A 14,433-nucleotide genomic window follows, 5' to 3' on the forward strand; every position below is an offset into this window, starting at 1 on the left:
CACAGCTGAACTAAATCCTCACTTGGATTATTGAATTGTACCACTGATCAGCATTTCTGTATTACAGCTAAAATAATCCTTCCCATAAACCACTTAGCCAAGGTAAGTGGAGCAAGGGAACATTTTTAAATCACTCTCCAGGCATGGCTGAAGCAAGCATTTAAAACAACCTGGTTTTACTAGTTGTATCTCACAAACCTTTCTCTATAGCTTCATCGCCTTGCAAAAGCTGTTTGAAGAATACAAACATATCCCACCTAACCACTGGCACATCATAGGCCCACATATATAAATTATTTTTGGAAGGCAAAATATACAGGCTAGTGTGTCTCACATTTTAGATGAGCATGGCCAGTCCTGCCTGCCTCATAGCGCATCTATCCTGCACCCTCCTGAGGAGAAGCAACGACTGCCATTCAGTAAGGTACTTCCTCAGAAATCCTAGAGCTTCTTTAACTGAACACTTCCAAAATGAAAACTTCACGGAAGCAGACCTGTCCACACCACACGAACCGCAAAGGGGGTACTCGGATCGCTGCCGACTCCTGCTAGCGGAGGCACGCTGCCCGCCACGGTACCGGCCCTGAACTGGAATGACACAGTCTCCCCCAGCGAAGGGAGCGGTGGCAGCCCTGCAGAAAGGCTGGAGTACGCTGAAGGGGCTTCAGGCATCTGACTGGCACGTGCTGCTTTTCCTCCTCCACCCCTCAGCCTGAATTTACATTCCTGGCAGAAGCTGCAGTGCAGCTTCAGCGCAGTTTGCCTGGCAGCACCAAAGGGGCCAAGAACAGCTGAGTGGTGTGAACGCTCCTGGGTCTGGTGATGTGTCACCTGCTGGAGAGAAATCAGTATCCTGCCGGGAGGGAAGGGAGAGCCAGGAGCATCTGCTGGGAAGAACCCGAAAGGTTCGTGAGGTCTCTTCCTTCTCTGGCCTGGCTGGCTTTTTACAGCTGCGTCAGAATCTCGGTGAAATGTGAATGAAACATCCGCTCACAACCACCTAGTAAGAGACGAGCAGCTTTTGCTCCTCAGTTTTAAAGAAAAATCCCTGAAATTCCCCAGAAGTTAAATCTCCAGAGGAAGCTGTTGCATTTCACTGCCATGTGGAAAATTCGGCCTGTCAATCAACTCCCACTATTTAAGACGGGGCATGGTATACCATTCTTTTAAAAATAATCACGTATATCTTTAACAGGATAATATCTAATTCTCATTTATAATTGTTTATGCATTAGTTCTAGCAGAGACATGAGAAGGCTGCAATTGGAGCAAAATCCTCTTCCTCTGCTCTGGCCCTGTCCCTGAATGGCCTCAGGAACTCTGAAGAACATTTGCCTTTAATAAGGAGTCACCACCCTATTGCTGCCTCCCCATCCCCAGCAGCAAAATCCTACGGAGGTATCTCAATATTTTCATCCTGAGCCTGTTAACAAGAAGAAAAATAGCAAGTCTGGTTTGTTGTGGTTGCATCAGAGGACATTTCTAGTTAGAGCACGCTTGCTGCTGAGTTATCAGAGAGGTCAGAAGGTGGTCGGTCACGAATTTCACACTTGTAGTCTTGCTTTCAGTCACAGCTGCTAATGCTGCTGGTTTATACAGTTGCTTCATCACATTCTTTAGAATAATCATCTTGCTTAGCACCAGTTTTAAAGAATCTTCAAAGGATGAAAAAAAATTACCAAGATCTCGATCCTGGGAGTTTTTGCGGAAGATGCAATCACACGTATAACCCCGGTGTCAACCGTGCAGACCCCATCGGCTGCTGGCACCTCTGAATCTCACAGACCAGTTCCAGCAGACAAAAAACTTCATATTAAATTCAGGGATGGCCTCATAAACTTAAAAGCCCCCTAACAAAACCCAAAAGACAGAGCTTTCTGGGGAAATGGGGAACAGGAGGACACTCCATGGGAAGGACTCTCTGTCTGGGTCACTCGCACGCAGGGAGGACAGTTACTACAACACATAGGCAGGGAGGAGAGAGATGGTATGAAACACCATGGAGATCCCCAGGGAAACCAGGCAGGTGGAGACTAGAGGGATCTCCAGTTTTTGCATCTGAGAGGGAAGTGTGGGGAATGGAGGACACAACCCCTTGCTCGACCCAAGATCTTGCCCCTCCTCTTCAGTTCACCATTAAAAGGGGCAGATAAATAACCAGCAAAGGTGTTTGCTTTTCATTGAGCAAGAGGCTGCAAACCCATTTCAGAGCTGCAGATGCTCTGGATGCCTCAGCAATTTTTAGTTAATCCAGAGCATAAAGTACTTTCCAGGTAACTGATCACAGCGTCCTGGTCCAAACCAACTGCAAAACAGTCCTTGCCTAAGGTCCGTTTGGCACATCATTACAGCCGTTCTCCAAAGTACAGAACAGCTATCCTGTGTACTCTTCCATTTGTCAATACCCAAGAAGCCAAAGCGTATGGCTCTAAGTCTTTAACCGAACACTTATCCTCCACCAGTGAACTTCAACTCCTCACTCAGCAGGAGGAGGAAATACAGCAGCAGTACCATTTTGCCTAAACTGGGATTTGAGATGGATTAAGAGACTACTCGTCCTTGCTTCCCAGGTCCCCACAGAAGGACACGGGGAAGGACTGCTTGTTCTGCTCACAAAGACAGACCGACCCATGGAAGGGACAAATCCGTGGGGTTTACCTGTCGTCACAATAGGTGAACTTCATGTCCATGCTGTGGCGACTCAGGAAGGTCTTGCTGTCCAGGGGGATGTCGATGTTTGAAGGGTGCTGAATAGGCTCACACATTATTATAAGGCAGGTGAGAAGAGGCTCTTTATACCCGCACAGAGTGTGAGGAGGGCAAGTGTTATACACTTTAACTTGTCCAGTGCAGTGCAAAACCTGAAATAATGATTTTTGAATGAGAAGAAAACTTGGATTGTTCTTTCTCTACATGCCAAAAGGTCTTCCTACATCAAAACCACCTGTTATGGCTAAACCCCAGTACCTTCCACGTGGCCGACTTTAGGTTAACAGTTCTGCCTCGGTTGGTAACGGTGCATTTCATCCTCATGAAGAAGTCACGCTCTGTTGACACTTCTTTGCTTTTCTTTCGAAAGCCTGAACCTGTATGAGGAAAATGGCAAATGAGTTTTCTCAGGTTTGCTTCTCGATCTCTTCTATTCATAAGCACAAAGGATTCAACAGACATGACAGACTGATTCTCAGATAATTTACCAGCAGAGACCATCAGAGATACACGAACCATTGGGGAACAGTTTGTAGAGCTCAGGTCTAAAACTTCAAGTGGAACTTAAATGGGATTTTGTGCATTTAAACATATGTTTTAGTTTACAGCACATAAATCTTTGCAAAGTGTAACAAGTGAAAACATTATGCCTGTCTTAACTTGATGAAAGGAAAACACTAAACAAACAGTTCCTAGTACTACCGCATATAAGCAGTATTTGGCAAAACAAAATAAATCTGCAAAGTATTGAATAACAGTTAATGATCACTCTGGGAATAAAAATTGCCTTCACCACGACCAACAGATCTCTACTGTATTTGGTTATTTAAAAAGCAAACAGTGACTCTCTTCTATTTCCATTATTACCATTTTTCAGGCTCAGATTCTCTCGAATTTCTTCGTGGTCGCATGGATGAGTGAAGTCAAAAATGCTGTGTCCAGTTAATTCCACCTGTGCAGAAGAGCAAGGACTATATTTACCCAAATAAAAGCAACTAATAGAATTTCTCTGTTTGTAAATACCACCTCTTCAGATGAAGCTGGTCACCAGAGCTCAGTGCATCGACAGGGTGCTCACAGGCACGGATTCTGTTTATCCTACGCATAACTTCTCATTTTCTCCCCAGAACAATTTCCCATCTTTCCATGGTGCAGTTGAATCAACACCACTGGTTATTTTCAGTGCAGAAGGAGAAACCCCCCAATGCACAAAGTAAAAAAGGGGGGTCTCAAAAGAGCAGCTCTATCCCCTCTGTCCCACAGCCTAAGGCACGTGTGGAACAAATGCCCGTTCTCCTCCCCACGGTAATATCTAGGAAGGCAAATCTGCGGTCACCAAAGACACTCCAACTCTGACAGAAAGGGAGAGGGAAGAAGCCCTGATGTTGTCTGGGGTGCGGGGTACCTGCCTGAGAAATGAGACCTTTTATTTCCAGGTCTTCGTGCAGTGACATGCAGCTGTTTTTCTGCATTTAGACATAGGACTTGTTTCTAGGAATTGTATTTCAGAGACAGGAAGGTGTTAGGGAACAAGTTACCTGGGTAAGACCCATGTATTTGTTGACATTCTCTGACAAAAAGATCATGTCTCCATCCTGTGTCACCACGGCAATAAATCCCTCCAAAGCTTTCAGGTACAGGTTGTCCATCTGCTGGTCTGCCTCTAGGTCATTGTCATTGTCAGCACATACTGAGGGGAGAAAAAAAAAAAAGAAAAAAAAAGCACGTAGAGCCTTCAGCACCGTAAGCGGCCTTTTCCAATGCAAGTGCACCTGGTTCCAAGGCAACACAATGTTTTTCTGCTGTTCGGATTTCCTTTCCATAACCCCTCTGGTGTGCCTTCCGAACAGTGTATGACAGGGATGTCCTTATCGCTAGAAAGGCAGGAGACATTTTTCTACCCTTCTTAGCAAACGTTATCGCCCCCCTGTTCCCGTTAGCGTGTTTGTGCAGGACGCCTGTGCAGTGCAGAACACCGAGACACTGAAGGCTCCCAGTGTGGGGGGAAAGCAAACCAACCAACCAACCCCTTATTGCCTCAGGATAGCGACTAACCATCTCCAGCCGTACACTGCTGAAGGTATGAGGCCATGGGCAAGTCCCAGCTAGGTCCGAGGTGCTCCATAGCCCGAGGCAGCAAGGGATGATGTGAGAAGAGCTGCAGTGCCGCTGCTCCCTGTGCCCCTCCCTGCTGGCTCCAGCTGGGGCCACCACTGGTTTTGCTGGTCAGAGGCTCCCGCCGTATCAGCATCAGCCTTATTTGCAAGAACAGTGGGACTCTTAGACGAGTTTCTTGGAGAAGCTGCTGCTCTTTGTTTGATATTGCAATTTCAGCGTAGTTTTTCTTCTCCAGTACACATACTCCTAGCACTTGAGGAAAGGATTTCTTTTATGTTCCTTTCCTCTCTGAAACAGTTCATTCATCACTTCCCTTCACTTTTCTTGTTGAAATACTCATTTTGGAAGATGTCCAGAAGCGGGAATGGGGTATTGCTTTGCAAAGCATCATTAGAAGTGGTCTGGGTTTGGTGTTTTCTTGGATAGGGAAGAGGCTGAGCCAAACTAATGCAGTTTTTACTCTGAAGTATGAATGAGTTATGATTAACAGATGAGTTTGATCTACACATCTGCACCTGCTGATGCCTAAGGACGGACAGTGAGGAAGTGCAGAGGGGATGAGCCCTTGCAATGTACTGAACTGCTGGTTGGAACAGACGAACAGGGGCAACAATGATGCTGGCTGCTGCTGCTGCTGCATCCTCCTGCTCCTCAACATCCCTCCCTGGCAGCAGCCCAGTACCCACCGTGCAACCAACGGGCTCAGCCCAGAGCCACTGGGAGCACTTGGTTTATCGCCCTGCACTTCTCAACTTCTTCACTTGCCCCTGTCTGGCAGCAGGGAAGAGAAGATGCCCTCCGGGGATGCCAGCCCCGGCTGGGGATGTATCGTTCTGTGTCCCTGCGCTGCAGTTCTGACTACACACGCAGGGGCCAGTTCCTCCTCAGCGCAAAGCAATTGACTTCAGGAAATTACATCAGGTCTAGCATTTAAAATACAGAAAATACACACTAATACACTTGAACAGTACGCAGCGCACTTTGACCATAATGACATTTAGGGAAGGGGGAAAAGGAAAAAAAAAAGGTAAGTGACCATCTGCTCCCAAGCTTGTTTCTGCTGTGTAAAGAATGTCAAGGATCTTTTTTTACTTTTCCGGAAGCAAACAAATGGTTTATTCAGCAGGGATCATGGCTACAGCCCAAGACAATCAGCCAAGTGTGGGTTCAGAGAAAAAAATGACTTTTCAGCTCTAACCCCAGACCCTCCTTTCCATTTTTTCCCCAGCTCATTAAGTTTGCATTAACAAAACACGACCATTCAAAGGCAGGAAGGCTATTCAAAGCATTTGTATTCTTAAATGCCTCCAACGGTGAAAGACAAACACTTTACTTGTATTATCAGATGATTAAGTTTGCTTTTCCATGTATATAAATTATATTACTTATACAAACACAGGCAGAGGACATAGGATCACTCACATCAGGGCTGCAGGTTCAGACCCCGCTGTCCTACCTGAGCACAGCACTTAAAGATACAGGCAGCCTTAAAGCACCTGGTTACAGGGTACTCTGGGACCAGAGTTCAACTCTTTTTTTTTTTTTTTTTTTTTCTAAAATTACCTTTGTCTAACTGGAGGCATCTGTAATATGGACTGGGAGGGGGAAGGGAAGAGGATTTGTGCTGCTGGGCACAAATAACCAGGCAGACACCCTCCATAAAGCCCGCTAGCAAAAAACCGGTTTGCTTTAGAAAAAAATCTGTTTTGCAGAAGAAAAACAAATAAAGGCATGGCTACTGCACGCTGCCCCCAGAAATCGCCATTGCTTTGCACTTTGCTGTACGTTTTCTTCATCGATTTACCTCAGGGCTGAACTGGAGCACTAGCAGAAGAGAATTCAGCTTCAGATGGCAAACATTTGAGAAAGCTGGGACCAAAGGGAAGTGGAAGGTTAGCGTGAGGAGGTGGGCAGAACTTCAGCCTTCGGGTTCCAGGTCTGGGATCACTTCAGCCAGGTAGCAGCATCCCATGTACACGTGCCAGAATCTTCCAGGTCTTGAAGAAAGGTAACTGTGGACTCAGTTTACCCCGGTTTTTAGGGTGTTTTTTGTCAGCATTGCTTTTCAAAACAGCTGCTAACTAAATTTTGAAAGCATTTCTTGGGGTTTTTTCCTACAACTTTCTCCATCTCCCCTCCACTAGTGGGAGTATCTCAGTTCAAGCACCGTGATGGTGCACCGGGGAGACTGGACTGCATTTATGCCAGTTTAACCATAAATTAAGAGCGTGTTCAGCAGAGTGGAGTGCTATAATACTATTGTTCATATTATAGTTATATTTATGGATCCCAGCCAAGACTGCGCTCACATAGCACTGGGAAGCCTGCAAAGGAGGGCACATCCCTGTCTAGGTGAGATCGGGAGATGCTGAAACATGTCAGAGCCTCAGAGAAGAGCAGTGGCCTCCCTGGGGCGACTATCAGAGCCACAGCAGAACCAGGAACAGAGCGACCGTGTCCCCTGTCCCAGTCTGGTGGGTCATCTGCCATTCACACTGCCCCAGTATAGTATTTCTTAGTCAGCATCAAATTTTGCTTCAGTAATTTTCAGTCCATGACTCAGTCTGCATTAAATTGTGATAAGTATTTTTAAATCACCTCGACTCTGAAAAGTTTTCTAACCACCAAAGCAGAATTTATTCATCAACAAGAAACTTTGAACTGTAATGGCAAATGCTTATTGCAGTGTTTATGATAACCTTTTATGCTAAAAATAGCTCTTGTAAACAAGCTTTGATTAATTCCCACTGTCAGGATGTGCACTGTTCCCAAGTTTAAGAACACTTTTTCCGTAGATGCTTGCTCATTTCCTTCAGTCCAACCTCTTGGAACGAGCCTGAAGGCTCAAAACTCAGGCTCTCCTTACAAGAAATAACTGCTCAGGTATAAACAACCTCCTAACAAACAGCCTGTCCTCCTCTCAACACCTTTCATCCAACTCAAAGGGGCCTTTTGGGTCAGTTCAGAGGTAGAGACTGAGAAAAAGGGTTTTCTACTGGCGGTCACATTGTCACTCCACAGAATTTTCACGGCTTTGTCTCTCATCCTGGATCCTACGAGTACCAGAAAGTTGCTTGGATGTTGTGCATAACTGACACCAGGCTACAGCTGCCCGTCCAGATGAGGGTTGTAAAAAACGCCTGAAGTCGGCAGGCAAAAGTCAGAAGTCAGTCAGCACGAGTCAGTCAGCAGCTCCATCCTGCATCAGGGAGAGCAGCTTTGGGAGAGACTTGTCTCTTCCCAGTTTCTTGTTTTGCAAAGGAAAGCGACTGATTTTTTCTTTCCTTTATCTTTTTTTTTTTTTCTGTCTTGACAGAGCAGTACATCCTGTTCAAGGGGATATTTTCAATGTTCAATAAAAGCTTTCAATTTAGATACATCAAGACAAAGCTATTCTTAAACTTGAAGCTTCAGGAAGAGCTCTTATCTCCAAGTGCATAAGCAACTTTGATAAAGAAAACACTTATGTGAGTGCTGTTTTGATTGCCGTTTGTATCTAGCCAAATCATTCGGCTGCTGCTCCCAGGAAGCTGCTTCAAGTCCTGCCGCCATCGGTGTTGAATGGTGGGACACAGCACCCCATCAGACCAGGCTTCCTGAGCCCCATGGGACCTTCTGGTGCACCTTCCCAGAAACGCGACGTTTCTTCGAGCAGCTGAAGCAGTCGGCACCTGGCTCCACTCTAACACCGAGCAGCACAGCCAGCACAAAACCATTTTCCAATTTAATAAAAGCAAACAAGTAGACATGCTATTTTTAAAGCTCTGTTCTGTGCCACAATGGTCTGAGGTTAGATGTGGCTCGTCCAGACATTCAAGAACAATGCCCACAGCACTTCTCCCCACAGTTTGTCCTCTCCCTCAAAAGCCTAGAGAAAAGCTATTTTTTCCCTTCTGCTCCCTGCTGGCTTTCCGGCTCTGTTGTCTCCCTCCCTTGAAGCAACTTCACACTGGCTTCCTCATGGCCTCCCTTCTCCCAGACAACTTCCCGTCTGCTTCCCCGTTCCCTCCCCGTTTCTGCTGCTGCCTGCCTGCTCAGGAGCAGCTCCTGTCCAGTTTCCTTTGCTGGATCTCTGCACAGAAAAGACAACCCAGGTACCACACAATCCGGATGGGGTTAAGAAAAGCTGATAAGGTTGTGTTTGCTTCATCAGCCTCACTAAAAAGTGCGTAGTCCTGGTACCGAGAAATTCACTGGCACCAGAGAGTTCTGGTTCCTGCAATGCCTTTAGCGTCAGCTAAAATAAACACTTAAAATTACTGGCACCGTGTGCTAATGCCTATACGGGCTTCCTGAAGTGGATTTTCATCCTCACATTTGGACAAACAGAGACTGTCTGGGGCAGCCTTAGCAACTACCGTGACGGTGGCTCTAACCGAGACAGCCATTCTTTAGCAAAAAACAGTTATTCCTCTTTTCCCACCTGTTAACCCCAAAAAGCATGAGGCCAACTTCCTCGCTGTACCAGAGAACGACAAGGGACAAGCACCGCTGTCTGTTTTTCTGACTATGCTAGAGGATGCCAGAACCCAAACCCTAAAGGTCCACTGCTGATAGGCATCAAACTGTCTATTTTCAGCAGCCGCTTTATGGGATCAAAACCTTTATTTGAAGCGAACAAAGATCAGCTCTAAATTTATCCCAAACATTTGAATGTGACGATGGCAAAAATGCATTATGCCAACAGAATCAGGAGACATCTTGAAAAATGTTTAAGATGGTCGTAATTGAATGATATTTCGGCTTAGCAATTCCAGTTATACCACGTACTCTTCTGTGCACAACATGGAAACAGTATTATAAAGCTATTGTTCCAGTTTGCTTCCTGCGATACTAATCTCAATCAGCCCATCAGACTACAGCCTGCATTTCTAAATGTTAAAGGCTTCCTCTCCAACATTCCCACACAGAACTGCCTACTGTGAAAATCAAAGGGAAATGTGTTACTAAGTAAAGCAGCAACTTTTATAAAGCAAAACCTGGTATTTTTTACCCTTTTGAACTCTGAGATACACAACCAGCTATTTCCTATTGTGATAGGATCCAAGGGCCGAGCTCGGGCCCCGCAGTGCCTGCGGAGACGTGCGCCGGCAGGCCAGCCGCGGGGTTTTCAGGGGCACGTAGTGGGAGAGCTCTCAACGAGGGCGCTGCCATTCACCTGCTCAAAGAGCGTGGGCATAGGTTTCCCTAGCTCTTGGCTTCCCGACAGATAAATAATCATTATGCAGACGCAGCTCATGAAACAGCCCAAGTTACACAAGCGAAAAGCCCTATTCCAAGCCAGGGAATAATAGGAAGGGGCATGAGATGCTCAGTGCCAACAGACCAAGGCTGGCAAGTTGCCTCCGAAACCCCATCTGGAGCATCAGCTCGCAGAAAGCTGAGGATGCGTCCTGCGAAGAGCCTCTCCCCGCTCCCAGCAAAACTGCCATGAAACAAAGAGGTGTGCTCACGTCTGAGAGCCGTGCCCACGACCCGGAATATAAAACAGAATCTGGGGTACCAGTAGTTTTGATAGAATAAGTGATAAATAACAAAAATGTTAATCAAGTGGTACTTCCTCTCTTCACCGCCTTTTGAAGCTGCACTGCAAGCTTGTTTTAGTGACACTGTGCACATACCTATCTACGAATGCAGTAAAACCTTTTGAAGCTGCGCTGCAAGCTTGTTTTAGTGACGCTGTGCACATACCTATCTACGAATGCAGTAAATGTTATTTTAATGTCCCGATTAATACTCCCACTTAGCTCCAGTCTACACTAAGTGTCTAACCCAAACAATCAAAACTATTTCCATGAGGACAACATAAAGCAAAGGGGGTGTCTGTGGGCTGGGGAAGGCGCTGGCTTCCAGCGCACACTGCAGTTCTCCACCTCCCCAGTTCCCAGTTCACTCGGCAGAGCGTAAGGAGCAGACGAGGCCCTTAAAGCAAACAGTGGTTTTCTGGCTTGAGTCCTTTTATTGCAGCATATTCTTACTGCCAGAAAATAATACCCAGCTCGTCTAGAAAATCAGCCCCTCTAAAGTACCTTAAGTTCAATTCCTCAAAATAGAGGTACTGAAGGTTTTAACCCTTTATCTACATCTCCAGTGCCTAAAGACGCAGCAATGAACTAATCTGCGTTGGACTAACACACAAATTTTAATGGGAGGACTTACTCCAAGTCAATATTTAGACTGGAGAAGTGCACTGGATTTAAAGCTAAGCAAATAACTAACACAGAGAAAGCCTGGAATATTAAATCACAGCCTTTCCAGACTCCTTTCCAGCTGCTGGGTCCTGGTGGTGCTTCAAGAGAGTGTAAATCAGCTACAGGAATCACACTGTTTCTCAAACACTGTCACAGAAAAATCATATCTGTATGTGCACGTCTGAATATTATACACATATTGTCATCGCTACCAAATGATATGAGTCCAAGCCTTAACACTACAGAAGCACTGAAACACCCTTTACCTGTAGATTTTTTTCCTCACCAAGAAACTTAAGTTTATTTGGAAAAAGGTCACTTTAAATTTCACAGTTTCCAGGTAAGCAAATGTCTTTTCTGGTGATGACAGCACCAAACTGCTTCATGTCAAGTTCTACAGACACACTCTATTTTTGTCATTTGTTACAGCCTTCAGAAGCTTCTTCAAGGTGGCAGTCTCTAGTTCGTGCCACGTAAATATTTGAAAAGCTGAAGATGAGTTTTTATGAGAAAGTTACTGATGAATTGGCCTGGTGTACAGCACGGTTAAGAGCAACTTCTTCAAGTATTAATTACACAACAAAATCAGAGATATTTCCAAACGCTGATCAGCAAATAAACTTTTTTCACAGAAGTAAACGTTAAAATCGGCTTCCATAAGCTAAGATGAAAATACCCACATTTTATACAATAGTCTTAGCAGAACCAAAAAAAGCCACAGAAGTTACAGAGCGCCCAGAAACAGAACTGAACGTGTCTCATCTGTCTGACTAACAAACAACAAACCAACTTCTGCTCTTCCACAAAATGAGATCCTTCCTAATAACATTTATTAAAGTAATTGTCATGCCACGACTCAACGATTCTAAAGAGAGGAAGTGCAACCGTGACCTTACTGGGAGTTTGGCCGTTAATGAAGGAAAAGATGAAATTTTGGGTTTACTTTTCACAAACAATGCCGGCATTGTTTTGTTAACATATTCTCAACGCTTATAGGTCACCGTGTGAAAGTTCCCCCAGAAACATCAGTTGTTTTCATGGATCTTACAGGCTGCTCAAACCACAGATTTCCATCAAAGTGATTATTCAAATACAGGTGCAAAATAAGAATATTGTTAATTTTATCAGTTTTCACAGGGTATGAAAATGATGCTAGCTCACATTTCCTGCTAGTCCAATACGAGCAAGAGTCTGACTACACAGAATCCAGTCACGCTGAGTATTTTCAAGTTGTTTGCTTTGCTGTATTAGTCTACTTCGTCATAAACAACCCACCTACTACTGGTTACTGCCGTATAGCACAGTTAGTCCTTTCCAGCGAAGGACTGGGCCTTCAGAACTTCTCGGCTGCTCTGGAATGCACTGGCACAAACACGCTTGCCATGGCAAATCAAAATTAACTTCTTTCTGCATGGAAACTTAAGATGCGTGTTTGAATTCTGATTAAACTCCTAAAAGCCTAAAATCTTGTAACTGAGCTATTAAGCTCTGTTCGTATTTGAGAATTTTGAGGGTTGTTTTATTAGAGGCAGAAGTGCATCACTTGTTATTTGGGTAATGACGACCTTACATGGCTAACAGATTTTTTCTATCCCAAACAAAATATACACCAATTCTGATGAAAACCACCCAGCACCCTATCTTTAAATCTAGTCATATCCTCGCCACACAAACAGTTGCATCCTGTTCTCATTTTAAGACCCAGCACTCAGAGAAGAATGTGTACCATCTTACCGAGGTGCCATCAACTAGCACTGACAACTTCTTGTAGCCAGACTTACCTGACGACAGAAGCTTATGAGTGCGAAGGAAGCTGATGGCCAGGCGCATTATGGATGCCTTGTCCAGGTGGGAACTGATGTTGTGGGGCAGTGGCAGCTCATGTGCCAGTTCATAGAACACTTCTGTCTCTTTGCTTCTCCTGCACCTTGCTGCATCTCTTGACTTCTCCTTCCTCCGTTCGGAGCTGCTCCTGGTAAAGGAGAGAAAGGAAAAAGCATTCCTTCAAATGGAATTCCTTCAAACGACCCAGGAGGCATTTACCAGACTTTATTGCCGTAGAGTTTCAATGGCTGAACCCCACATTAAAATAAAAGTAATAATACGGGATCAAACTGTGTTTGTATATACAACTGCCTCAGCTCTTAATCCAACACTGCTCTGGAAAACCACCTTTCCTTGACCATGAAGGACAGAAAATGGGGAAGAAAACACTGTTGTTTCCAAGAAACCTCTTCTTCATAAAAGCTATTCTAATTAAATCACCATCTCTTCATTTTCTAAGAAAACAGATTCATTCCTGAGTAAAATAACATGACGGATAGGGCTAGCCTCCTTCAAACTCTGCAGAGAAGAGAAGAGCAGGAAATAAGGATGGGAAAGGCATTTTATGAAGCAAGTACACAAAATTAACCCACTGAGGGACATAAAGCTAAATTTAACACGTGAGAGCTATGCGTATAATGGATCAGGGATAGGACAGTCTAAGAAGGAACTTCACTGACTCTAAGGTTCTTTTATAAAGAACAATTCTTAGTTCAGAACATGGAGAACCTGAATCCATTCGAAAAAATCAGCTATTTCAACTCCATGTAGCTCTGCTGATACTACAGATTTCCTTCTCCTGCATGAGTTGAGGTTTTGCACCTTAATCATGCCAACACCAAATGCCTTTCTTTTCCAGGCAGACTCCTGTCACACTGTACCAGAGCAAAGAGCACAGCTTGGATGAGCCCAGAACAGGGCTTGGAGAAGATCAGCCACACCATGTTTTACTGTTGTAGCTGCACATTCATCTCTAGAAACTCCATTTGCAAGGCTGCCTAAAAATAAAGCATCTTATAATCTGCTTTTTCCAGCATGGGTATAAAATAATGAGTCTATAAACTAAAAATGGATCAACAGCAAGAACAAAAAAAATCCTATCAAAACACGATATTTAAATAAGTATATTCTCTTGGTGAAGATGATGAGGGAAATAACTATTAATCACATCACTTGATCCTAGAAACTGGTCCAGTCATGGCTGGTTTCATGTGAAACTGCATAAAACAGAGGAAGAGTATTACCACACAGAGTAACGTGTTCTAAAGAAGACGACCATTTCTAGAAGAGCTCAACTGCCTGCAAAAGCTCCTAGCGTGGAAACCGCAGGTGGCTTCGTAGAGTAGAAGGGAAATTAGCCAGGGTGCGTGTTAAACGCTAAGAGTAAAGTTACAGTATGGTGTTTGCTGGGGCTGAGGCAAGGTTGGGCATTCAACATCATCGTCCAAAGCAGAAACGTGCTTACAACACGTCAGTAGGGTCCTCGTGCTGCAAAACACGTGAAGCTGGGCAAGTGCTTAGGGCTCACTAGTGAGTGTGCTAACAGGGCAAGGGGCTGCATAAATGCTTTTGGTGTCTTCTCAAGATCCAC

The 14,433-nt window shown here is 44.8% G+C and overlaps 1 protein-coding gene across 1 annotated transcript in view; it reads right to left on the reverse strand.

Annotated features, from left to right (window-relative positions):
- Positions 1–12,986, reverse strand: part of EPAS1 (endothelial PAS domain protein 1) — a 31,883-nt gene extending 18,897 nt beyond the window's left edge. Inside the window, exons 1-5 of the mRNA XM_010140070.1 lie at positions 12,800–12,986; positions 4,248–4,399; positions 3,577–3,661; positions 2,968–3,086; positions 2,659–2,861 (exon numbers count right to left, since the gene is read on the reverse strand). Of these exons, the coding sequence (XP_010138372.1) occupies positions 2,659–2,861; positions 2,968–3,086; positions 3,577–3,661; positions 4,248–4,399; positions 12,800–12,848 (608 nt within the window). The 5' untranslated portion in view covers positions 12,849–12,986. The remainder of the gene's footprint in view (positions 1–2,658; positions 2,862–2,967; positions 3,087–3,576; positions 3,662–4,247; positions 4,400–12,799) is intronic.
- Positions 12,987–14,433: the final 1,447 nt, after the last annotated feature.

This window comes from Buceros rhinoceros, unplaced genomic scaffold, assembly GCF_000710305.1.
Source record: "Buceros rhinoceros silvestris isolate BGI_N320 unplaced genomic scaffold, ASM71030v1 scaffold2237, whole genome shotgun sequence".
NCBI classification, from domain to species: Eukaryota; Metazoa; Chordata; class Aves; order Bucerotiformes; family Bucerotidae; genus Buceros; species Buceros rhinoceros.